Source organism: Mirounga angustirostris, unplaced genomic scaffold (assembly GCF_029215605.1).
Source record: "Mirounga angustirostris isolate CCGP_5_RB_7025 unplaced genomic scaffold, mMirAng1.0.hap1 SCAF_5, whole genome shotgun sequence".
Taxonomy (NCBI): Eukaryota; Metazoa; Chordata; class Mammalia; order Carnivora; family Phocidae; genus Mirounga; species Mirounga angustirostris.
Window position 1 is genome coordinate 19,668,199 of NW_026991713.1, and position 26,118 is coordinate 19,694,316.

General features: G+C 41.9%; 1 protein-coding gene across 3 annotated transcripts in view; it reads right to left on the reverse strand.

The window, feature by feature from the left end:
- The window catches only part of DRAM1 (DNA damage regulated autophagy modulator 1), a 39,458-nt gene extending 13,578 nt beyond the window's left edge, over window positions 1-25,880 (reverse strand). The window contains exons 1-4 of one of the 3 annotated variants that reach the window (XM_064590731.1): window positions 25,201-25,336; window positions 15,461-15,700; window positions 7,227-7,294; window positions 5,593-5,832 (exon numbers count right to left, since the gene is read on the reverse strand). In XM_064590731.1, the coding sequence (XP_064446801.1) occupies window positions 5,593-5,832; window positions 7,227-7,251 (265 nt within the window). In that variant the 5' untranslated portion in view covers window positions 7,252-7,294; window positions 15,461-15,700; window positions 25,201-25,336. Of the gene's footprint in view, window positions 1-5,592; window positions 5,833-7,226; window positions 7,295-15,460; window positions 15,701-25,200 lie in introns of all 3 variants that reach the window. The other 2 variants (XM_064590729.1, XM_064590730.1) reach the window with 2 other exon arrangements.
- Between the last annotated feature and the right edge of the window lie 238 nt (window positions 25,881-26,118).

The window sequence follows — 26,118 nt, forward strand, 5'->3', positions numbered from 1 at the left end:
GATGTCTGCCTCAGAGGTGGGAGAACTGAGTACCGAGGGCTTTGGAGTGCGACAGAACTGGATAAAGAATTTCAACTCTGCCACTGAACTCTGTGACCTTAGTTTATAACCTCAATTTCTGTATCTGTAAAATGGGCATAATAATTTCTGCCTTGCAGGTTTGCAGTGAAGATTATATGATGAGTTTCATTTAAAAGTATACAACTGGTTCCATGAGCATGCCCAGCGTGGCTTTTCAGGCTCCCTGCTCCCCAGTAATCTCTTTGTCTTCCCCCAGGCACCCCACATGCACACACAAATGTAAGTAAAGACACTAACCTTGTCATGCAAAGGCAATTTCAGGTCAAGGCCCTGCGCCCCCATCCTCCCCCAGCCATTTCAACCAGAAGGCACCCCTACACCCAGTCTAGGCACAGAATCTGGTATTGATCACAAATATGCTCACGATGGACCATTCAAGGAACTCACTTTAGGCTCCTTTCCAATGTGCAATGGGCACCTACCTTCTGGTGTAACAATGATGTTGGATTGAACAATGAATTGTCTCTGCTTGAACTTGAAAACGCAAGCTTTGCAAAGGGGCAAGTTAAAGTATTGTCCAAGAGAGCCTGGTTTGGGTCCTAGACCCCTACTGGCCCCAACTCACTACCCACACCCTGTCCCTCCCAGATTTTTCTTTGATCTGGGCCCACCCAGGCTTGCCCAGAACCAGGGTGTTCTCCATCTGCTCACAAATAAACTGGTATCAAGTTTTTATTGTCCACATGGGAAAGGAAGATTTAAAAAAAAAAAAACAACTTTCAAACTTCTTTTCTTTTTTTTAAGATTTTACTTATTTATTTGACAGAGAGAGAGAGAGAGCACAAGCAGGGGGAGCAGCAGGTAAAGGGAGAAGCAGGCTCCCTGCTGAGCAAGGAGCCCTGACACAGGGCTTGACCCCAGGACCCTGGGATCATGACATGAGCTGAAGGCAGATGCTTAACCAACTGAGCCATCCAGCTTGATCCCAGGATGCTGGGTCAAACTTATTTTCTAAGGAAACTTATTTCCTGGTATCAAACCTACTAATATAGGGGAAAATGCACTACTTGATTTATGTTATAATAAAATATGTCTGCATTAACATTCTGCAACATGGAATATCAATTACACACTTATTAGGTATAGATTCTGTATTCCTAGGATACTTAACATGGGCATATAGATTTAGGAAAATTATATATGAAAAATAAAATACATTCTATGCCCTTTAAAATATTTATATACCTTCAAGTACTTAAAGAATTTTTAAAAACCACTAAACTGTACACTTAAAAATGGTTAAATGGCCAATTTTTAAAAAAGATTTTATTTATTTATTTGAGAGAGAAAGCTAGAGAGAGCAAGCGGGGGGGGGGGGAGGGGCAGAGGGAGAGGGAAAAGCAGGCTCCCTGCTCAGCAGGGAGCCCCACACAGGGCTCATCCCAGGACCCTGAGATCATGACCTGAGCCAAAGGCAGATGCTTAACCGACTGAGCCACCCATGCACCCCTAAGATGGCCAATTCTATGTTATATATGTATTTTACTACAATGAAAAATAGCAATAATTCAAAGAAAATGAAATCACTCTCAAAAAGCTGACTGTACCCCCATGTTCATTGCAGCATTATTTACAATAACTAAGACATAGAAAAAACCTAAGTGTCCATCAAAGGATGAACAGATAATGAAAATGTGACACACACACACATACACACACACACAGATTATTATTCACCCATGAAAAAGAAAAAAATCTTGCCATTTGTGACACACAGATGGATGCTGAGGGCATTATGCTAAGTGAAATGAGTCAGACAGAGAAAGACAAATACTGTATGATCTCACTTATATGTGGAATCTTAAAAAAAAAAAAAAAACTGAACTTATCGATACAGAAAACAGATCAGTGGTTGCCAGAGGTGAGGGGTAGGGGTGGGGATGGAGGATGGGGGAAAGGGGATCAAAAGATTGAAGCTTCCAGATATAAGGTCTGAGGATGTAACGTACAGCATGGTGACCATAGTTAACAATGCCGTATCGTATATTCGAAAGTTGGTAAGAGAGTTGTCATCACAAGAAAAAAAAATTGTAACTACGTGAGGTGATGTATGTTAATGAACTTATTGTGATCATTTTGCAATATATACATGTATCAAATCACTATGTTACACACTAATACAAGGTTATATGCCAAAGATACTTCAGTAAAACTGGGGGGAAAAAACAATATAAAACCAACAGTATTAAACCAAATATAAAACCAACATTAAACCAATAAAATAAAGAATGAAGACACAGATCTTTTCCCCCCCTTTGAATGTTAGGCACATTTGGGCAAGGGAAAATGAACAAAAAGCAAGGTGTCCTCTGCTAATGAGTCATTTTCAGGAGTAATGTTCTGAGATTCTTTTTTTTTTTTAAGATTTTATTTATTTATTTGACAGAGAGAGACAGTGAGAGAGGGAACACAAGCAGGCAGAGTGGGAGAGGGAGAAGCAGGCTCCCCACTGAGCAGAGAGCCCGATGCGGGGCTCGATGCGGGGCTCGATGCGGGGCTCGATGCGGGGCTCGATGCGGGGCTCGATGCGGGGCTCGATCCCAGGACCCTGGGATCATGACCTGAGCTGAAGGCAGACGCTTAATGACTGAGCCACCCAGGCGCCCCAATGTTCTGAGATTCTTGATGCTTTCCATGAGCTGTTTTCTTTTTTATGCTAAGTAAATCAACATCCTGCATTTATATACTCTGTTTCCTCCAATTGCACTATCAGGAAATTTGCTTCCTCAACCCCCTCCAATTCAACATATCCTTTAGGATCTTCATCTGCAAATTCATGGGCCCCCACATTAACCCTGCCATTACCAGATCAGAAGGTCCTTGAGTCAGCAGGAGTTGTATTTGGATGTGCTTTTTCCCCCTGTGAAGTACATACTCTCTCATCAAAGATGTCTTTTCGAATTTAAAAGGTAGTAAAAAAAAAAAATCTAGGATACTGAGAGGGTTAAACCTTGGAAAAGTTGACTTTTCCAAAAGGGAAATTTCTTGAAGGAAAGTAAAGCATTGAGAGATGTTGGGGGGGACACACCAAAAAGTAGCCATCCCACCCAACCAGCTCAGGACAGACAGCTCCTTGAAATTCTGATGAGTGCAGTTTGCTCCTACGCAAAGAACAGCCCCCCCAAGACAGCCAGCGCCCTCTTGACCGCACAGCTCCAATTCCTCGGGAAGGAACAGCTCGAGTTGGTTTGCTCCCCACATGTTGAAAATGAATTACAGGATATCAAACAAGGAAGTTGTAAAGATATACTTATGGGAACAATGACAAGGCAAATACTTTGCTCTCAGGAAAGTTTAAGATTCTATTGCTGGTTCTTTGTTAAGATGTAATCACTTCACTGAAGCCTTAAAGAGAACCACAAGTTCAATGATCTGACTTCCAAGTGTTCTTTCTAACATTTGCCCTTTCTGATTGAAAAGCTGACAGCTGTCGTGCTCATCCTGTGAGTTAGTCGGAGAGCAAAGTGATAGGATATCATACAGTGTATACTCTTCCCCACTGAACAATTCATATCCACCATCTACTAACAATTATATCGTTCCACGTCTTCTCCTCACCCCTCCGATTCCATTTCCCTTCCATCGCACTTTCCGGCGCTAGAACTGTGAATTGTGTACCTGCTTTATTTCTTTCAGAGATTTCCCCATTTTGGCCTTGAAGTTAACTCTTTCCCACAGGTTCTAGACAGATGGCTTCGATTCAAAGTCCACGTCTGCCTTTCTGTGTTCATTCGATCTTGGGCAAGGATGAAGCCCTCTGGGCCTCCATTCCTCCACTGGCAAATGAGGAAAATAATACCACCTGACTTCTAAGGTCATTATTGGGATGACAGAAGTTAAAGCACTGAATGTTTTTGTAAAGTCTGTCAAACAGGAGATTTTCAATACATTGGTTGTTATGAAAAACCAAACGCATACAATCATAAACTATAAAGAAAGAGTCTCCACCACGTGACCAATGTCACCTGCACCCACATGTGTTATAGCCTTTGTCTCATTTCTCCATTCAAGGGAAAATAAGGGTAGAAAAATGAAATGGAGCCAGAAGCAATCTATTCGTACAGTGCCCTCCATGAAGCCCTGGATACTTGCTCCAGGGAGGCTACAAACCCACCTTTCGGTGTTAACAGGGAAACAATAATTATGGATTTATAACATTCAAAAACGAAAACTCAGGGGGCGCCTGGGTGGCTCAGTCGGTTAAACGTCTACCTTCCAGCCAGGTCATGATCCCAGGGTCCTGGGATCGAGTCCCGCATCCAGCTCCTTGCTCAGCAGGAAGCCTGCTTCTCCCTCTGCCTATCGCTGCCCCCTGCTTGTGTGCACTCTCTCTCTCTCGCTGACAAATAAATAAATAAAATCTTAAAAAACAAACAAAACATAGTGGCGGTGAGAGCAGGACCAACGCAGTGTAAGCCTGTGACGATGGCAGCCGCGGTGGCTGCCAAGTATGGCCTGCTGTTAGTGTCCATCAGCTCATAGCGTCCTCACAATAACCCTAGGAGGGGAGGATATTCTAACTAGTAAAATCTGAAATGCAGGGGTGCCTGGGTGGCTCAGTCGCTAAGCGTCTGACTTCGGCTCAGGTCATGCAAGCCCCGCATCGGGCTCCCTGCTCAGTGGGAAGCCTGCTTCTCCCTCTCCCACTCCCCCTGCTTGTGTTCCCTCTCTCGCTGTGTCTCTCTCTGTCAAATAAATAAAAATCTTTAAAAAAAAAAATCTGAAATGCAATAAATACTTTTAAAATATTAAATATTGTCTCCATAGACAGTTCCCATGCCTTCCTGAAAGAGACCTCAGGATGAACAGGTATTCCCGAGTTAGAATAGAACAAGCAGGGTTTATTCAAACACTTCGAACAATTGAGCAGACTCCAGAGAAGTCACCAGATAAGTTAATTTGCTCCACTGGGGCCGTGTTTTGGCTCTGTAATGAATGAGCTGAGTAACGCTGAGCAAATGATTTCACCCCCATTACCTATATCCTCACCTGGCAAAGGAAGAAATCAGATGCTGCTCTCCATTTGGTAAACACACACGTTCATACACACAAATATTCTCACACTCTTTGTTTTTTAAAGATTTTATTTGTTTGAGAGAGAGAGAGAGAGAGAGCTCAAGCAGGGGGAGGGGCAGAGGAAGAGGGAGAAGCAGACTCTTCACTGAGTGCAGAGCCCAATGCGGGCTCAATCTCAGGACCCTGAGATCATGACCTGAGCCGAAATCCAGAGTTAGAGGCTCAACCGACGGAGTCACCCAGGTGCCCCAAATATTTTCACACTCTTAACGAAACTATTACAATGACTAAAGTCGCTCTCCCAACCCGTCAACCATGTTAATAAACATGGAGCAATGCAGAGCCCGGAACATGGAGCAAAATGCACTTTCTCATAACCGTACAAACATGCACCCCACCTCTCCCAAGTGCCAGGCAGGACTGACTTTCAAATAAGAAAGATTTGTTTCTAAGAAGCAAACTATCCCAACTTTTATAAACCCATCAACTACTTACTTGATCCTGGCACAAGGATCCTCTTGTGTTCTTGTTTCTCTCCTCCAGACACACATACTCCATCATCCCCAAGAACACAAACAACCTCAGGACATACCTGGAAATTGGCTACAATGCCCATTCCGATACATCCCACCAATCCAAGAACTAGGGACACCAAGTTAAATACAGGCGTGCTGAAATAGCTGGTCTGATTTTGCTTCTCTACTATTTTATATCTTGTGTACATTGTGGCTGCACCTGAAAAAGAAAGGCACTTTGATGAATTTTGATTTGACCTTTTAAAACGAAAACACAGGGAAAGTTTTGCATTGCTGTTTTAAAGTCTGTATTGCAATTTAATTGCCATAGTCTCCCACTCACCCACCCAGTCCTTCCTCACCCCTTCTTACTCTCTCCTCAGTGTGATGGACATACACACACATACACAAACATACACAAACACACACACCAACTTGCCTGTTATCTTTTTCACATAAATGCTACTGTGCATGTATTCTGTGACTTGCTTTTTTTTTCAAATAAAGAAAACCACCATGGAGATCTCACCATGTTGGTGGAAATAAGTCTACTTCATTGTTCTTAGGGGTCTCATCATGGTATATATTTATTTCATCATTCTCCTAATGTTGGACTTCTACACTGTCTATATTTTTCCTGTTACAAACAATGTTCAATGAAGAGCCTTGTATACAAGTCCTTGGCATGCTTTCAGTGCCTCTGGAAGACAAATTCCTAGAAGTAATATTACTGGAGCAAAAACTGTGCACAATTAAAATGCCAAGAAGTAGCTGCAAATTGCTCCAAGACTGTATTATAGCATTTACACCCTCATGGCAGAGTTTGAAAGCAATTCTGCATGCCCTTGCCTTTTTAATTATGGCCAATACAATGAATGGGAAATGACAACCTGTTGGTTGTCATTTCTCCGCTCATTAGTGAGATTGAGCAACTTTCAGCATGTCTGCTGGTCATCTGCATTTCTTCTTCTGAAACTTGCATTTAATTTTTTTCTGATTTTTCTCTTGAGTTTGTCTCTTCATTTTTAATTTGCAGTTCCTTTTTACACATTATGCACGCTAGTCTATTGTCTGCTATAAATATTACAAATTTTCTTCTGGTCCATCTTTAACTTCATTTTTTGTACCTTTTGTCACTTGGAAGTTTTAATTTTTTATCTACTAAATCTTTCAATTCTTTACTGTTCAGCTTCTGGGTTTTGCATAAGTTTATCCCTCTGCCCCTCCTCCCACTCGTGTGCCTGCATGCTCACACACTCTCTCTAATAAATAAACAAATCCTTAAAAAAATGTATACACACCAAGAGTGAACCCTAATGTAAACTATGGACTTTGGGTGATAATGATACATCAATGTAGGCTCATCAACTGTAACAAATGTACAACTCTGGTGGGGAATGCTGATAGTGGGGGAGACACTGGCTGGGGGGCAGGGCATATATGAGAAATCTCTACTTTTTGCTCAATTTTGCTGTGAACCTAAAACTGTTCTGAAAAATAAAGTCTGCTAAAAAAACAAAAACAAAAAATTATATACACACTGTAAACAACACATTTCACTTCACTTGAGATTATGAATTTTTCATTTGTTTATAATAACTATTGTGTACTTACCAAGAAATGCAGAGAAGTTTATCATGAATCCAAAAATCCCACTCTCTGGAGGTGTTGTTCCTGTATCACTGACAAGCAGAAATGTCCAAGTTATTAAAAAGGAATTAGACCTCTGGGAGGCATGTAACTGGCAATTTTAATATGGTGGTTCTTTTGGGTATTTAGCCACTTTGAATTCCAAAGACTTCATCCGATTTTGCTCTGAAGTATTTTCATTTTGGCTCTGAAAAACCTAAAACTCATTTTCTACCGTAAGAGATTACATTAATCCTTTTTCCATTGTAAAAAGCTAGGAAATAGTTAAAGTGAATGATTGTGGTGTTTCTCAAATAATCAAGCCCGATAAACTCGATGTGTATTCATTCTCGTTAAGAATTGAATGTGACTATTTAGGGGGAAAAAGAGTCTAAAATCAAGTTTGAAAAAGCAACTATTTGGATTTTAAATACACATAAACACATCATTTACATTTTTTTAATTATTTAATTTATCCACAAGAGTTTCTGCTGCTGACAATAGGATGGTAGGAAGCTGAACAATATTACTGATGCCTATTAGAACTTTATGGAAGCAATAGGATATCAAGGATATATTAATTGTGATAAACTATTTTAACAAAAAATAGTTTCTATAAGACATGTTTCTGGTGCAATCAATTCATTAATTATATGAGCTCGAAAAAATTAATTAAATGAGCTGGAAAGTAGTGTTTGATGTGTTCTGTTTTCTACTCATTCATACCAAGGTTTACTTTTTTTAAAAATTTTATTATGTTATGTTAATCACCACACATTACATCATTAGTTTTTGATGTAGTGTTCCATGATTCATTGTCTGCGTATAACACCCAGTGCTCCGTGCAATACGTGCCCTCTTTAATACCCATCACCAGGCTAATGCATCCCCCCACCTCCCTCCCCTCTAGAACCCTCAGTTTGTTTCTCAGAGTTCATCGTCTCTCATGGTTCCCCTCCCCCTCCAATTCCCCCCCCTTCATTTTACCCTTCCTGCTATCTTCTTCTTTTTTTTCCTTTTTTAAACATATAATGTATTATTTGTTTCAGAGGTACAGGTCTGTGATTCAACAGTCTTACACAATTCACAGCACTCACCATAGTACATACCCTCCCCAATGTCCATCACCCAGCCACCCCATCCCTCCCACCCCATCCCCCACTCCAGCAACCCTCAGTTTGTTTCCTGAGATTAAGAATTCCTCATATCAGTGAGATCATATGATACATGTCTTTCTCTGATTGACTTATTTCGCTCAGCATAATACCCTCCAGTTCCATCCACGTCGTTGCAAATGGCAAGATTTCATTCCTTTTGATGGCTGCATAATATTCCATTGTGTATATATACCACATCTTCTTTATCCATTCATCTGTTGATGGACATCTTGGCTCTTTCCACAGTTTGGCTATTGTGGACATTGCTGCTATAAACATCAGGATGCACGTACCCCTTCGGATCTCTACATTTGTATCTTTGGGGTAAATACCCAGTAGTGCAATTTCTGGGTCATATGGTAGCTTTATTTTCAACTTTTTGAGGAACCTCCATACTGTTTTCCAGAGTGGCTGCACCAGCTTGCATTCCCACCAGCAGTGTAGGAAGGTTTCCCTTTCTCTGCATCCCCACCAACATCTGTCGTTTCCTGACTTGTTAATTTTAGCCAAGGTTTACATTTTTACATCATCAAGCTGCTCCCATAAAGCGATAGTTTAAAACTGATGGCCAGAGAGTTCTCAACATGAAGCAATTTGTACCCGTCTTAAGTGTTTCCCCATTTTAAAACAGCTCTGAAATTTAAGTATTGAAACACTGATCATGTTGAAAAGGCACACTTCAAATGATCTGAGGAATTCCACAAGAAGCCCATGTGTGCAGAAGGCAGCAGGAGTCTTCCAGTTTTGTGCACACTTAATATTTGAAAAGTATAAAGAGGTTAAGACACCCCCTTACAACAAATACTTCTATTCCTATTTCAATCTCAGTGGCACTTGCACCTGTAAGAATCTGGAGGGTTTAGAATTTCACGTTATCATTTCTCCTACAAATAACCATTATTCTCCCCAAAGGAATCTTGAGGGGGAAAAGGCTACACAGTGTGTGGGATGTCTTTCTGAGCATGACATGGGTAAGAGGAGGGGACCGGAACCAGTCATGGAAAAAAAGGCAGACAGCTTTTACCCTTGGGGGGACCTTTTGCCCGAAGATTAAATCCCACATAGAAATCAAGCCTTCTGTTCTTGGCCTCGGGATATAAAAAGGCAGCTTCCAGGTGAGTCATGCAAGAGTACTTGTGATTACAGGCCTGACAGCACCTACCACGTGCCAGGGAGATTGTTTGCTTATTTGTGGAGAAAGGAAGGAAATGGAAGAGTGAGGATATTTATGGGAATGGGAATAGGTAAGTAGTTGGAGAGAAGAAGGTGCCCTGACAGGAGATAAGTCAACCAGACTCTGGAACTATCTGCCCATTGATAGCAAACCAAGACATTCGTCAAGGGCCCAGATGTACAGTCCCCATGGCATAAAACATGTGATCTGAAAGCTCAGAATTTCAGGGTGGTGCTTTATTCTTGTTTATCTGTACATGGGTGGTTCAGCCTGATAAGTATCTCACTTCCGCTCAGGTCATGATCTCAGGGTCCAGGATCTAGACCCACTTCGGGCTCCCCTGCTCCGTGGGGAGTCTGCTTGTCCCTCTCTCTCTCTGCCCCTCCCCCTGCTCATGCTGCCTCTCTCTCTCTCTCACTCTCTCTCTCTCTAAAATAAATAAATAAAACCTTAAAAAATAACAATAACAAAAAGTAAAAATAAAGTAAAACCATCCAGGCAGAATCAAATGTGCTTTGTAAATAGCCATTCCATATGTATTTGTTGAATGAATATCAGTACTAGCAATAAAAAAAAACACCACCCAAACCTAGTAAACACCACTTATTGAGCATTTACTACATATCAGACACTGTTAGGTGGTTACCATACATCATTTCATTTTACCCTCAAAACCTTGAGGTGAGTCTTATTTCAACCCCATTTTACTAAGGAAGAAAGTGGTATTAGAGAGGTTACATAATTTGTTCAAGGTCATGGGGTTATTAAGGAGATGAATCTATATTCCAGTTACTAAACACAACAGACCCAAAATGGAGTTGCTTATACTAAGCCCCAAGTCACCAAACTGAGACTTAATTTAAGTTCCAGCTCTCTGGAAATGGAATCTTAAACCAGTCATTCAGGAATCACCTGATCAGCATTAGTTATGTAATGTGCCTGATAAGACCCCTGCCCTCTATAGGGAAAGTAAGCTTGCAATAATCAGTTGGCTTTTTGCCTAGTATAACTTCCTTGTCTGGCTCCCTTCTGCCTATAAAAAGCCTTTCATTTTGCACAGTTCCTCAGAGCTCCTTTCTGCCTGCTAGACTGGATCCTGCCCAAATCATGAATCCATGAGTAAAGCCAGTAAGATCTTTAAATTTTTATTCAGTCAAATTTTGTTGTTAACACAATCCAGACTTCTGACTCCCTGACTTCCCTGCCTCTCGTGTGCTCTAAAGCAGGCAAGGAACAGAGTAGTTAGAATGATTGCGGGTGGGCGCAGAGAATGAACACTGATGTGCTGGTAAATGTTTAACAACTAGCTCTGGAGGTAGCCTGATTGTAGCACAGGCCAATTTCCATGGTGTAAATGCTCCCAACGTGTCAAAGTTCAAGCTGCCAAAATGTAGGTCTCTGGACCTTGAATTGGGAAGAAATGTACACAGTTGGCTCTCAGGAGCACATACTAGCTGGCTCCAGCACACCCTGGGAATGAACCATGATGGTAATGAAAACAGATCATCATGCCTTTCTGGTATACCAGGCAAGTGTAAACCAGGCAAGACCTCATAACTCCTCAAATGCCATAACTGAATTGTAAAATTTTTTTGACAAATATTGACTATCATAATAAGTCTGACTTTCTTTCAGGATTAGAGTCTACAACACCGACCATCAGTGCATGAGTACCAAGGGGCCTACATTCTTACACTTGGCACTATACTACAAAAATTGGGGTAAATATTAGTGTACTGCATTCACAACCAGTTGTTTGATTAAATGCAAACATCTTCAAAATTTTTTTTATTTGGTTCCACAAATACCATGAAACTTATCTGCTCATCAACAAAATATTTAAGAGATACCTACTATGCATTAGATACCATCTGAGTCACAAATTGCCCAATCTATCAGATAAGAATGGTCAATGTGTGATTTATTTCCACTAAGTGACAAAAGGTACCTAACTACATATGGTGAAATTTCACTCAAGAATATTCTTTTTTTTTTAAGACTTTATTTATTTATTTGACAGAGAGAACGAGTGGCTGGGAGGGGCAGAGGGAGAGAGAGAGAGAAGCAGACTCCCTGCTGAGCAGGAAGCCTGATGCAGGGCTTGATCCCAGGACCCTGAGTTCATGACCTGAGCTGAAGGCAGACGCTTAACTGACTGAGTCACCCAAGTGCCCCTTGCTCAAGAATATTTCAAGGAAATTTTCCAAGCAGCAAATAAAAATGTGACACTTCTAAGAATTTTTAAGAATAAAAGCAAAATTAAACTATTTGAGACTACTCCCAAACAAAAGGCTTTTGCACAGCAAAGGAAACCATCAATAAACCACCTACTGAATAGGAGAAGATATTTGCAAATGATATATCCCATAAGGGGTTAATATTCCAAAATATATATAAAGAAGTTATATAACTCAACACCAAAAAATAATAATCTAATTAAAAATGGGCAGGGGACTTGAATAGACATTTTTCCAAAGAAGACATAAAAATGGCTAACAGACGCATGAAAAGATGTTCAACATCACTCATCATCAAGGAAATGCAAATCAAAACCACAATGAGATATCACCTCACACCTGTCAGAATGACTAGAATTAAAAAGACAAGAAATAACAAGTGTTGGTGAGGATGTGGGGAAAAAAAGGAACCCTCGTGTACTATTGGTGGGAATGTAAACTGGTGCAGCCACTGTGGAAAACAATATGGAGGCTCCTCAAAAACTTAAAAATAGGGGTGCCTGGATGGCCCAGTCGTTAAGTGTCTACCTTCGGCTCAGGTCATGGTCCCAGGGTCCTGGGAATAAGCCCTGCATTGGGCTCCCTGCTCAGCTGGAAGCCTGCTTCTCTCTCTCCTACTCCTCCTGTTTGTGTTCCCTCTCTTGCTATCTCTCTCTCTCTGTCAAATAAATAAATAAAATCTTTTTGAAAAAACAAGTTAAAAATATAATTACCATACAATCCAGTAATTTCATTACTGGGCACTTACCCAAAGAAAATGAAAACACTAACTCAAAAAAATATATGCACCCCTATGTTTGTTGCATTATTTACAAGAGCCAAGATATGGAAGCAACCCAAGTGTCCACTGGTTGGATAAACAAGATATGGGTTACACACACGTGCACACACACACACGCACACACACACAATGGAGGGTTACTCAGCCATAAAAAAGAATGAGATCTTGCCATTTGCAACAACACAGAAGAACCTAGAAGGTATAATGCTAAATGACATAAATAATACATAGAAATACAAATACCAAATGATTTCACTCATATGTAGAATTTAAGAAACAAAGCCAATGAACAAAGAAAAAAGAGACAAACCAAAACAAAAACAACAACAAAAAACCAGACTCCTAAATACAGGGAACAAACTGGTGGTTGCCAGAAGGGAGGCAGGTGGGGGGCGGGGGCCAGGGGAGTGGGTGAAATAGATTAAGAGTACACTTATCTTGATGAGCACTGAGTAATGTATAGAATTGTTGAATCACTATATTGTGCACCTGAAACTAGTATGACACTGTATGTTAATTATACTTTAATTTAAAAAAAAGAATAGTAGTGGTTGCCCATTATCATCAATAAAAATGAAAGGCTCTTTTACCTTAAAATGTTCTTTTAAGTCTTTCAGTCTTTGAGCTAATATGTTATATCATTAATAAATATCAAATCACATCTTCTGCCTGATGTTGGAATCCAGATGAGCACAACACCCAGGGGGTACCAAGAGAAACTGTGGGTAGACTCTTTTTATTTTTATTAAGCTCAAACTAAATGATCTCATAGTGCAAAGGTAGAGGTAGTAGTATTTGGCTGGCAGAGTCATACTTGGGTGCTGATTCAGGAAACTGGAGAATGAGTAAGAGGTGAAACCAATTGCCTCCCAACCTTGCAAAAGTCTCCCCACCCAACTCCCACCACATGGTTCTGTACCATACGGCTTAAGCCACATGGTTCTGGCCCTGCCCCATCCCAGCTGCCTCCTCACTTGCCTCCTTGTAGAGAACGCACTTCTTGGAAATTGCAACAGGGTTAGAAAGTAATTGTTCATTTGCATGTGGTTTAGAAGCTGTTGAGGCTATTGTTTGTAGACAGTTGTTTCTAGGGTAGGATTGTGTCTAGGAAATCAACTTACATCGACATTTCCTGTATTTACATCTCTACAAATTAAGTTCACTGTGGAAAATTCCAAGTTGGGTAACATCCTTCTCCAAACTAATTTATGATTTTATAACAGTGCATAATCATTTGATGCTCACAGGAATGAAAACAATGCAAAGAAGACCTACATGATAATATAAGCTTGATGGAATGCTGTTCTCTAAATCACTGGATACAAGTAATTCCATCATTCCAAAGCCTGGAGTCATAGTTTATGGAGGAGCGGGGGCGACTGACAAGCTGACAATATGCAAAACTATCTGTTTGCCCAGACTGAGGTTTACTGGATTGCCCTAAAATTCTAGGCCCATTGCTTGGAAAAATTATTCAGGACTTAGAACCTGAAGACACTGAATGCACCAATAAAGGAGACCATTAATTCCTTTATCTTCACAATATCTAAATATAATATTTGAAGGGAAGAAGTATTATAATAAAAAGTCATACACTTTATTAGATACTTTTAATTATTAGGGCTAACTTTTTGGCAGCTTCATTTGCTGATGATTATCCTGAAGTGGGAGGCACCATATAGCTCTATCAACCATTTTTAAACTTAAAAAGAATTTCCTACTTATAAATGCAAACAACTCACTCTATTCTCACCCCACCCACATGCAAATTAGCCCCCTTTCTATCAGTCCAACTTCCCTCTTTGTTCACAAAAAAAAAAAAAAAAAAATGGCGGGGGGGGGCGGTTTGTGGGCAGAGGAAGAGAGAGAATCTCAAGCAGCCTCTACACCCATCAGGGAGCCTGATGCCAGGCTAGGTCCCACAACCCTGAGATCATGACCTAAGCCGAATTCAAGAGTTAGATGCTTAACTCACTGAGCCACCCAGGCATCCCACGAATTTTTTTTTTTTAATTGTTAAGTGTCGGGAACTGTGTCAGGTGATGGGGATACAAAGACGAAAAGATAACTCACTAACCTTCAAGAAGCTTAATATCTAACACAAAATTCAAGGATTCACTGATTCAATACATAGTTACTGATTGCTTCAACACAATAGGTGATTTTGTAGGCATGGTGAATGCAGTGACAGATAAAACAGAAAAAGCCCCTCCTTCATGGAACTTATAATCTGTGGAGGGCAATAAAAAGAGTCTAGGGTGATGAACGCTGTGAAGAAAAGATAAGTTGGATACAAGACTCAGAGAGGGGTGAGGCACCTACTTGAGACAGGGTATTCCGGGAAGGGGACTTGAACAGAGATCTGGATGAAGTGGAATATTTGGGCCAGGAAATTTACAAGCAGAGGAACAGCAAAGTCAAAGGCCTTAAGGTGGCAATATGTCAGAGGAACTGCAAGGAAGTGGGTGTGGCTGGAGAGGAGTGAGTGAGAACATGTGTGTGCACATGGGGGAGGGAGTCTCGGGGAGTCCTGGGATCATGGTAAGGACACTGAATGTTATTCTAAGATGATGGGAAGCCGTTGAGGGCTGAGCGCTGGGAAGTGATACGAAGTTGATAGATGTTTTTAAAGAATGTTGTGCAAAGGCTGTGGAGAGGCAAATGTGGTCCAGTGAGACAGTTAGGAAGCTATTTCAATAGTTTGTCAAGAGATGACAATGGCTGAGGCAGGGTGGTAACGAAGCCGGAGGTGATAAGAGGACAGATTTGGGAAGTTTTCTGAGAGGGGTCTCTAGAAAACCATCCCTGCTTAGACTACGGCTGCTAATATTACAAGAGAAATTTTTAGTTAACATTTCTTCAGCACTTACACTCGGCCAGGCACATCTTATTTGGTCTTCACAACTTTGTAAGGCAAGTACTTTTTATCTCCATCTTAAAGATGAGGAAACGGAGTCTTAGAAAAGTACTTTATGTTTCTTTTTATGAAAACATATCATTTCCATGTGAGTTTGTAGTGCTAGGTAACTACAGCCAGGTTCGCATCCGCCATTCCCTCTGGAGCCTTAGTAGGATGTCCTTGGCAAGAACCGCGTCTACAACGCAGATACCTGGGGGACCGAAATGCAATTACTGTCAGGTAAGGAGGACTGTTGAGTAGAGCACTCTTTTTTTTTTTTTTTAGTTGAAATTGAGACCTTATATTTAAAAATTGTCAGCCTTGCAGCAGTCAGACTTTTGAGCAATACTCGGCTGCCTTTTTAGAAGTGGGAATAACAGAAGAAAAACATTCCCAATTTTATTTTTCATGAAAAAAAAAAGAATTTTATGTAATCCAATGACAATGGAAAATTTACACAGAGGAGAAATTACACACATTTATGGTTGACTCAGAAGCCAAACAACACTGCATCCATCACTTCAATTAATTTTTGAGCTAGGAAAGTTTGGGATCTTCAATTTTCTTATTATGCTTTTCTTAGGATTAACTAATTTGGGTAATGCTTTTTTTGAAGAAAATGTGAAGCTCTAAATTATCATTTCAAGGATGATACTTTTCTACCTAAAAGTTTTCAATGGCAAGCCCACATTTCCATCCTTATGATACAGTGGCTTAGATACTATGAAGTAATAATCAGTGCACTGTAAAGACTGAAGCATCTGGGGCGCCTGGGTGGCTCAGTCGTTAAGCGCCTGCCTTCGGCTCAGGTCATGATCCCAGGGTCCTGGGATCGAGCCCTGCATCAGGCTCCCCGCTCCACGGGAAGCCTGCTTCTCCCTCTCCCACTCCCCCTACTTGTGTTCCCTCTCTCGCTGTGTCTCTGTCAAATAAATAAATAAAATCTTTAAAAAAAAAAAAAAGACTGAAGCATCATTAATATCATGCCAGAATATGTGACTTTATACACACAGACCTCATTATCTGATTATTTATTATCCCCAACCCCACTGTTTTTTGATTGTTTGTTTGTTTTTAATTTTAGGTAGTTAACATACAGTGCAATATTACTGGCTTCTGGAGTAGAATTCAGTGATTCATCACTCACATACAACACCCAGTGCTCATCATAACAAGTGCCCTCCTTACACCTATCCCCCATCCGGCCCATCCCCCACCCACTTCCGTCCTTCAACCCTCAGTTTGTTCTCTATCGTTAAGAGTTTCTTATGGTGGGACATTGTCATAATATGGGGGTAAATGATGAATTGCGGGCATCAACACTGTATGTGACATGGTCTTAATGGTATAAAAGAAAAAAATGTGTATTGTTGTTTATAAACATGCTTACAGATATACTTAAACATATCTTACAAGATGAGTGATGAGTATTATATGGATAGTACTGATGAACTCTAGGCATTTTGTATCCCTCATATATATTAGATATAATTTAGTGATTGTATGTAAATAGAGTCCAAAATTATGCAAATCAATCCAATAATACTGGCTATATCTCTAGAAAGTTGAGATTTGAAATATTTATTTTCTGTTTCTGTATTTCTGATTTTTCACTACGATTATTACATTTTTATTTTAAAATTGTAAAATATGCCTTCACAAGTTATTATTACTGGAAAACTGCTTATTATGTAACAGTACAAACAGAAGTGAAAAATTACGATCCAAAATGATATGTACAAACTTCCAGTTATAAAATGAATAAGTCACAGAGATGAAAAGTACAGAATAGGCAATAAAGTCAATAATATTGTAATAATGTTTGGTGACAGATGGTGACTACACGTACCCTGATGAACACAGAGTATTGTATAGAATTATTGAATGACTATATTGTACAGCTGAAACTAATATAACCCTTCAATAATAAATAAATAAATAAATAAATAAATAAATAAATAAATAAAATTTAAAAATAATATGTAGGAGTGAACCCAATTTTATAAAAAAAGTAAATATAAACATGGAAATGTAGAAATACATAAACATGTAAAGTTTGTATGAACATGTAAAGAAATGAGAAATTCCTAGGATTCCTAGGATGTTGGGTTCATGTTTGCTATTTATTTCTACAATATAGTTCTTTCTATTCTGAAAAAAGAAAAAGTTTCTTATGGCTTGTTTCCCTCTCTCCTTTTTTCTTTTCCCCCTTCCCATATGTTCGTTTTCTTTCTTAAATGCCACATACGAGTGAGATCATATGGTATATTTGTCCTTCTCTGACTGACTTATTTCACTTAGCTTAATATACTCCAGCTCCATCCATGTCGTTGCAAATGGCAAGATTTCATTCTTCTTGATGGCTGAGTAATATTCCATTTTGTATATATACCCCATCTTCTTTATCCATTCATCAGTTGATGGACATTTGGGCTCTCTCCATAGTTTGGCTATTGTTGATAATGCTGCTATAAATATCCAGACCCTACTGTTATGGTTGAAATGGAAGCAAAAGTCACCATTGCCTGAAATGCAATGTAGTTAGTCATCAAAAAAGTTGGTTTAGGTAGAAGTCATCAAAAATTATGTGGATACAAAAAAAAAATTATGTGGATACATACACACAACAAGCAAATAAATGTATGCACATTCATTTGCTTACCTGTTGACGTGGCCAAGGCCATTATGTGAGTACCAGTCCACTGTGTGTCTCCCTGGCATATAAACCACATCTACTCCAAATGATTTCATTTCTAGTTTTGGGTTCTTTAAAGTAGAAGGAAATCTTAAATATACTTTTGAAGCAATTTGAGTGCAGAATCCTTCTAGTTTTATAATCACTTTTTGTAAGTCTTCACATTTGTCATAAACACTACTAAGTAGACTGCAATTTTTTGACAACTTGTCTCTTTTGAATCTGCCCAAAGCATTCAACAGAGTTTTCTTTAAAATTACAATTCTTTTTTTGCATTCACAGACCAACAGTTTATGTACAGTGAGTTTAATCATGTAATTACAATAAAAAAAAATACAACTGGCAATTGGGAACAAACAGCCAGCAGTGGATAAGCATAAAAAGAAACAGGCGACAGAAGACAGCAAGCAGCCCAGACAGCGACCGGTGCTGGGAGAGGCTTTCAGGGATGACTGGCTTCAGTCCATTTATTTTTCAGAGAATGAGGTTACCAGTTAACCCAGCAAGCTGATTGAGGTTGGTTAAGAAAACTTCTGCTCTAGGGGCACCTGCGGATAAGTAGAGAGAGCATGCAACTCTTGATCTTGGGGTTGTGAGTTCAAGTCCCACGTTGGGCGTAGAGATTACTTAAAAAATAAAATTAAAAAGAAAACCTGCTATAATCACAAATAAACCGATTACTTATAAAATTAGCCCTCAACCAAATGTCCTTTCCTACTTAACCCTAGCATCTATCCAGACCAGTGTGGGCTGGTCCCTTGATAATACTATTAGCAAATTCTTACAGAGAACTTAATTTCTTGCAGCAGGGTGTTAATGAGTTCTAAGTGAGTTCACACCTTAATGCATGAGGGATGTGCTATTACTAACCCATAGGAAAGGCAGAGAGAAATCAAGTAGCCTGTCCAAGGTCCTATAGTGAGGGCACAGGGCACAGTTGTATTCCAGCTAAAGCTGCCTGCTCCGAAGTTGTTCCTTTACCCACAGTGGTGGATAATCAAAGGTTGTAAATATCCAACAATGAAAGTCAAATGGACTACATTGTGAGGCTGCAAATCTTGTAAAACACACAGAATTTCATGAAGCCGACAGATTTGGTGTTGGAGAAGAGCTGGAATGGCAGCCCAAGTTAATGAACAGTGAGCACTGGCAGAATCAGCTAATAATTAAGGAGAAGCTGGCAAGATTAACAAAATGCATACTGAAAGCAGGCCCACCTGGCATAAATTATCTTCACATTCAACCAGTATTTACTAAGCACCTACTACGTGTCTGGCACTGTCATAAATGCAAGGGATGCAGCAGTGAACAAACCCTAAATCTCTACCTTCATGAAACTTATATTTTGTGTGAGAAACAGACAATAATCAAGACAATAACCTTACACACAATGATTAAGAATGGTCATTGGAAAAAGTGAAGTCACAAAACATTTCTGCAAAAATAAGCCTCTTCCTATCTCCCTTCACAAGACAGATGTGAAATCAAGGACTTCACACAATCATAAAACTGTCTTGGAAAGTTCCTTCCCTTAAAAAATTCACACCTGGGGGCGCCTGGGTGGCTCAGTCGTTAAGCGCCTGCCTTCGGCTCAGGTCATGATCCCAGGGTCCTGGGATCGAGCCCCGCATCGGGCTCCCTGCTCTGCGGGGTGCCTGCTTCTCTTCCTCTCCCACTCCCCGGCTTGTGTTCCCTCTCTCACTGTCTCTCTCTCTGTCAAATAAATAAATAAAATCTTAAAAAAAAAAAAAAATCCACACCTGAATCATTTTAAGATTTTTGTTTATTGTAAGAATTCTGTCTTTTCATTTTGCTTTGTTCATTACAAGATGTGTTCATTATAATGAGTTTTGTTCATTGTTAGAATTAGCACCTAATTGTGATTATAACCTAAATTTTATGATTGTTAACCAAGTGAAAGATAAAAAAATTTCCCTAATTTTTAGGTTCATTTTGGAGTTAAAGACCAGCCTCTTTTACTTTGTTTACTACACCATTTTGGTCTCCATTTTAAGGCGGCTTAATTCTAGGTGACCCGGTTTTCTGCCACCAACCACTGAGCAAGTTTGTGGTCATGAGGAGGAACAATGGGAGTGGCCAAAGATCACAATCTACCCAGCAAACAGTACTTGCACAAAAAATGAGACCAGGTTAATAAAAAGCAACCAGGACGCAGAACTGACAAAACTTTAAAGGGCCAAAGAATATACTGGAAGCATGAGACACAGTCCAAAGAAGATGATTTTTTAAAAGAGAGTGGCTTATCAGCTGGGAGGAGTTGATAAGTAAAGTTGATTCAAGATAGCCTAAGAGATTGGGTCACAGAGGGAATATAAGAAACTATAACAAATTAAGTATGATTGTGCTCAAGAATGTGGGTGTGACCTTGTAAAAATTTAAACTAATCCTTTGAGGTTGACTTTTATCTGTCCTTCATTTTGACACCCTTAAGGGCATTAATGGTTTCCTAATACAGAAACATTGCACTATGCTAATTCAGCCTGTTAAATCAAGAGGCTGTTTGAATTGCATGTTTCTAATTTAAGTTTTAATAGGAAATCAGTCCATGTGGCTAAAGAATAAATACATACAGTAAGACATGCCAGGCTCATAAATATTGCCGTTGGGGGAAACTGGGTAAAAGACACATGGGATCTTTCTGCATTATTGTTTTATTACTGCATGTAAATTTACAACTATCTCAAAATAAAAAGACTAATTTTAAAAACGTATGGCACAGGGATGACTGGATGGCTCAGTTGGTTAAGCATCTGCCTTTGGCTCAGGTCATGATCCCAGGGTCCTGGGATTGAGTCCCGCATCGGGCTCCTTGTTCAGTGGGGAGCCTGCTTCTCCCTCAGCCTGCTGCTCCCCCTGCTTGTGCTCTCTCTCTCTAACAAATAAATAAATAAATAAAATCTTTTTTAAATTAATTAATTAATTAAAAAATAAAAATAAAAAAGTATAGCACAAGGCCTTATTCCCACCCTCTTTTCCACCTGCTAAAGTCTCCCTGACCATGACCTCCTCCTTCATACACAAACCACATTTATTAGTTTCTTTATGCAAGCAAATACAAGTATACACTATTACCCCCACCAATCTCTATCTCCCCTCACCCCCACCCCACTAATGGTAGCATATTTTGCTCTGCATCTTGCTTTTTTCCATGTAACAATGTATTGGAGATTTTTCCACACTAATGTATTAATTTAAAAAGAGTATTCTGTGTATAGAGAGCTTTCCTTTGACGTATTCTTTGGATAAACCATATTTATTTAGTCAATCCTCTCTGATGGAAATCTGCATTGCTTCCAGCCTTTTGTTAGTAAAAGCAATACTGTAAGTAACCTTGCAGATAAATGTTCGTCATTTTGATACATGCCAAAATCCCTCCATAGAGACTGAATCTATTTACATTCCCACCAGCAACACATGAAAGCCTATTTCCTCGAAGTCTAGCAAGAGTGTGTGTTATCAAAATTTAGGTTCCTGCTGATCCAATGATAAAAAATGGCATTAGGGAGTTTTAATTTGAATTTTTATTCCATTCATGAGATTGAGCATCTTTCCACAGGTCTAAGAGCTATTTGCCTTTTATTCAATATGCTGCAGGATAACAATGTTACAAGAAGATATGTCATGAGGAAGCTGAATTTGAATGTCATACTGCAAAGAGGTCCTCCCAGGATTATGGTTCTTATTTAAAATGCAATGGCTCTTATTTAAAGTGTTCACGTTTTGGGGGTACCTGGGTGGCTCAGTTGGCTAAGTGGCTGACTCTTGATTTCTGCTCAAGTCACAGTCTCGGGTCCTAGGACTGAGCGCCGTGGAGGGCTCCCCAGTCAGCAGGGAGTCTGCCTGGGGATTCTCTCTCTCCCTCTGCCCCTCCCTCCCCCACTTCCCTGTGCACACGCTCACTCTCTCTCAAATAAATAAACACTTAAAAAATAAAGTGTTCAGGGCGCCTGGGTGGCTCAGATGGTTAAGCGTCTGCCTTCGGCTCAGGTCACGATCCCAGGATCCCTGGATCGAGTCCCGCATCAGGCTCCCTGCTCAGCAGGGAGCCTGCTTCTCCCTCTGCCTCTCTCTCTCTCTCACAAATAAATAAATAAAATCTTAAAAAAAAATAAAGTGTTCAACGTTGTTAAAAAATAAATCAATACAGTGTTTAACATTAAGAACTGTCAGAACATTGGATTGGTTGAACAATGTCATCACGTAAAAGGGAAGCATCCTGAATACATCCAAATCACTGATCAATGACCAATGATCTTACCGAGCCTTCCCTAAGGGGACGTGGCCCTAGGGGGAAGAATAACTCTATTGAAAATGAATGCCTGAGAAATATTAATTCAACAAATATTGAAAGCCCTCATGGATCTTACATTCCAGTGAAAAAAGACAGATAAAGGGTGCCTGGGTGGTTCAGTTGGTTAAGCGACTGCCTTCGGCTCAGGTCATGATCCTGGAGTCCCGGGATCGAGCCCCACATCAGGCTCCCTGCTCAGCAGGGAGTCTGCTTCTCCCTCTGACCCTCCTCCCTCTCATGCTCTGTCTCTCATTGTCTCTCTCGCAAATAAATAAAATCTTAAAAAAAAAATTAAAAAAAAAAGAAAGACAGGTAAAGTATGTAATTTGTTAGAAGATGATAGATGCTATGGTGAATAATTAGACTAGATATGGGGGTTCGGGAATGCTAGCGGACAGTTTTAAATAGGGCAACAGGCCTCATCAATATTTGAACAGAGGAAGAGGTCGGAGAGAAAGCTTCATAATTTCTGGAGGAAGAGCATTCTGGCAGAGGAATAACCAGGGCAGAGGTCATGAGGAGGTGGTGTGTCTGACAAGCTTAAGACACAGGAAGGAAGCCAGTGTAGTTGAGGGAAGTGGAGGGAGTGGGGGTAAGGGAGACCGGGAGGCACTGACAGCAAAGATGAGTTATAGGAGATAAGGTTGAACATTTCTGGGGCCAAATGGATAAATCTGGCATTACTCCCATCACTTTCCAGTATCTTGTTCTTAATCTAAATCTTGCCTTTGCCTCAATGACTTGGTTTTCTAGGAGGGACAGAGAGACAATGGAGTGCTCCAGCTGCTCAAGTAGGCAGAGAGCAGACAACCTAAAAGCCCCCAGCACATGTGGGCAACAAAACATGTGTTTGTTGTTTGTAGGCTGGGGGCTCCTGGCAACAAGGTGACAATCTCCAGCTTTTTTCTCCGTAACTTCTGCTTTTCCTAAAGGCTTCCTTTCCTCGTTAAATTTAATACCTATTCTTTGGACTGTCTGTGATTGAGCATCTCACAAGTGGTTCATCTTGTCAGCTCATTTCCCAATTTCTGAATGTCTTCCATTTCAAGTTCGCCTTGTGGTGCTATTAATCACAACTATATCAGACATCACAAAGATTCAAGCCCTCCTGCCTCTGACACTCTCCACTCCTCTCCCCCTGCCAATGAATATCAAATATTATGTGTTCCTGACCTTTAGATCCCGGACAGCTATTATTTTCTCATGAAAAGCATTGTAGGGGGCGCCTGGGTGGCTCAGTCGTTAAGCGTCTGCCTTCGGCTCAGGTCATGATCCCAGGGTTCTGGGATCGAGCCCCACATCGGGCTCCCTGCTCTGCGGGGAGCCTGCTTCTCCCTCACCCTCTGCTTGCCTCTCTGCCTACTTGTGCTCTCCCTCTCTCTCTCTTTGTCAAATAAATAAAGAAAATCTTTAAAAAAAAAAAAAAAGTATTGTAGGGAAAGAAACTCCTCCCTTTTATGCAAGTCTAAGAGGATCTATCAGCTTCAGAATCAAGAGAAGCGAGACAATGCCACGTGAGACTGAGATGAGCCACGAGAAACCCAGTCCAGGTTTCCGCAGGGCACCAGGTCTGATGGGAAAGTCTTCTTGATGCCTGGAACACCTCTTGAGTGGGCAAAACCACCACCATTAGCTGCGTCTCTGAACTCTTCTCCACACTGCTCTCCTCCTTGCTTCAAACTCTAGGCCCTTCTTGCCTCACCTGCATTTCCCCTTCCGTGCCCACAAACATTACAGAACATGGCTCACCATGAGGCTCCGCTGCAGGATGGAGAAGCCCTATAATCCCTATAATCATAAAGTGGTAACAAACCTTGGTTACCACCAACTTTATTATTTCCTCACCAATCACTGCAGGTCACAGCACTTGGATAAGGATGGATCGTTCTAATGGTTAAGGAACGCCCATTGCCATGGGGCTAGGCACAGAGATGGAAGCCATTTGAAGAGGATCGAAACGACCTGGGCACTGATGAGGAACCCCTCAGGAATGGTGAGGCCAAAAACCATGCAAAAAGAAACGGTATGACAACGCAAGATATGTCATAAGTTGCTGACAATTTGAGGGCTCTGACTTTGGGGGCGCGGTATCCAGAGGGATCCTGGGCAGCTCCATCCAGGAGAGCTTAAGCCCGATCCCAAAGACCCGGAGGTGACACAGCGTTCCTTTTGGATTGGACGGATCTGGGTGTGAACTCTGCTTCCACCATTCCTACCTGTGACATCAGTGTTACACTAATGATATTTTGACGTCTGCTCATACTTAGATTTCCTTGCATGAAAAATGCGCGGGACATCCATCATGAGGATGTTGGGAAGTGGAAGTGAAATATGTGAGCTGTTTTAGCATACACCTGGACCTGCCTCTTACACACTCAAAAAATGGCATCCATCAGGCCCCATTCTTGTTTCAATACCGCCCCAGAAGCATCTTCAGGGATTCTGTCCCACGGCCCATCTCAAGCTCTATTGTCTATCCCGAGCCCCTCCCGACGCCACTGGGTTCAGTGTTCAATGTTCGGGGTAAACTCAGCACCGCTCTGGCTCTGCGCCCGCTGCCTCCCTACCCGTCCCGGCCGCCAGGAGCGCGCTCGCCTCGTCCTTAGACGTGGGTCTCCCCGCAGGACGCCCCCTGCCAGGTCGGGACCCTTCCCTCCCCGCGGGCCCCTCTGCCCCGCGGCCCCTCTGCCCGGCCCGGCCTCACCTGATGTAGGGGAGGAAGGGGTTGACGTGCCCCGAGAGCACCGCGACCACGTAGGAGATGATGAAGGCGGCGGACGACCAGGTCACCAGGAGGAAGGGCACGAAGGCCATTCCCCTCAGGAAGCACAGCATCGCGCGGCCGCCGGGAGCGCGCTACGCTCTGTGGGGTCGCGCGCGGGGCGCGGGGCGCGGAAGCCGCGCACGTGCTGGCCCGCAGGCGGCGGCCGGACCCAAGGCTCCGCGACGGCGGGGCAGGCCCGGCCCCGGATGTAGGGAGGCGCGGAAAGCGGAGTGAGGCGGCGGGCGGCGAGGCGGGCGGGCGGCCGGCCGGCCGGGGTGGGTGGGGCGGCGGCTGCCCCGGTTGCTTCGGAACCAGTGAAGTCACAAAGCGGCGGCCCCGCGGGCTCGGAGGCGCCCGGCAGCCCCCCCGCGGACGCGACGTGGGAGCGGCGGGGACGCGGCGCCGGGCTCCTTTCGCTTTTGGTTCGGACTCGGCGGGGGTGCTCGCGGCCGTCCCAGCCCTCCCAGCCGCCCTGGCTCTTGCGCAACTCCGGAGAAGCGAACGGCTCCTCGCGGGCTCTCCTGCCCTGGGGCTCTCCGGGGTATGGGGCCTCGAAACCGGGGGCTTCCCTTCCGTGACCCCACCGCCTGCCCGTCGCAGGTTGAGAGTGTGGCCGCTGCGTGGCGACATCCACCCCATCCCGCTGCTGCTGAGGGGTCCGGCCAGAAGTGTTTGGTGACGTTCGCCAGCTCACGGGGCACGGACGTGGCACCCACCTCGATGGTGCCCACGAGAAAACCTAGAGTGTGTAGGAGCGGTGGGAGTCGAGTGGGACTGAGTTGCAGCCCAGCCGAGTGGCCCCTTACGCCTCATAGTTCTGCTTTTCCCGAGAGCCGACCTGGAGTTATTTCCTAGAAA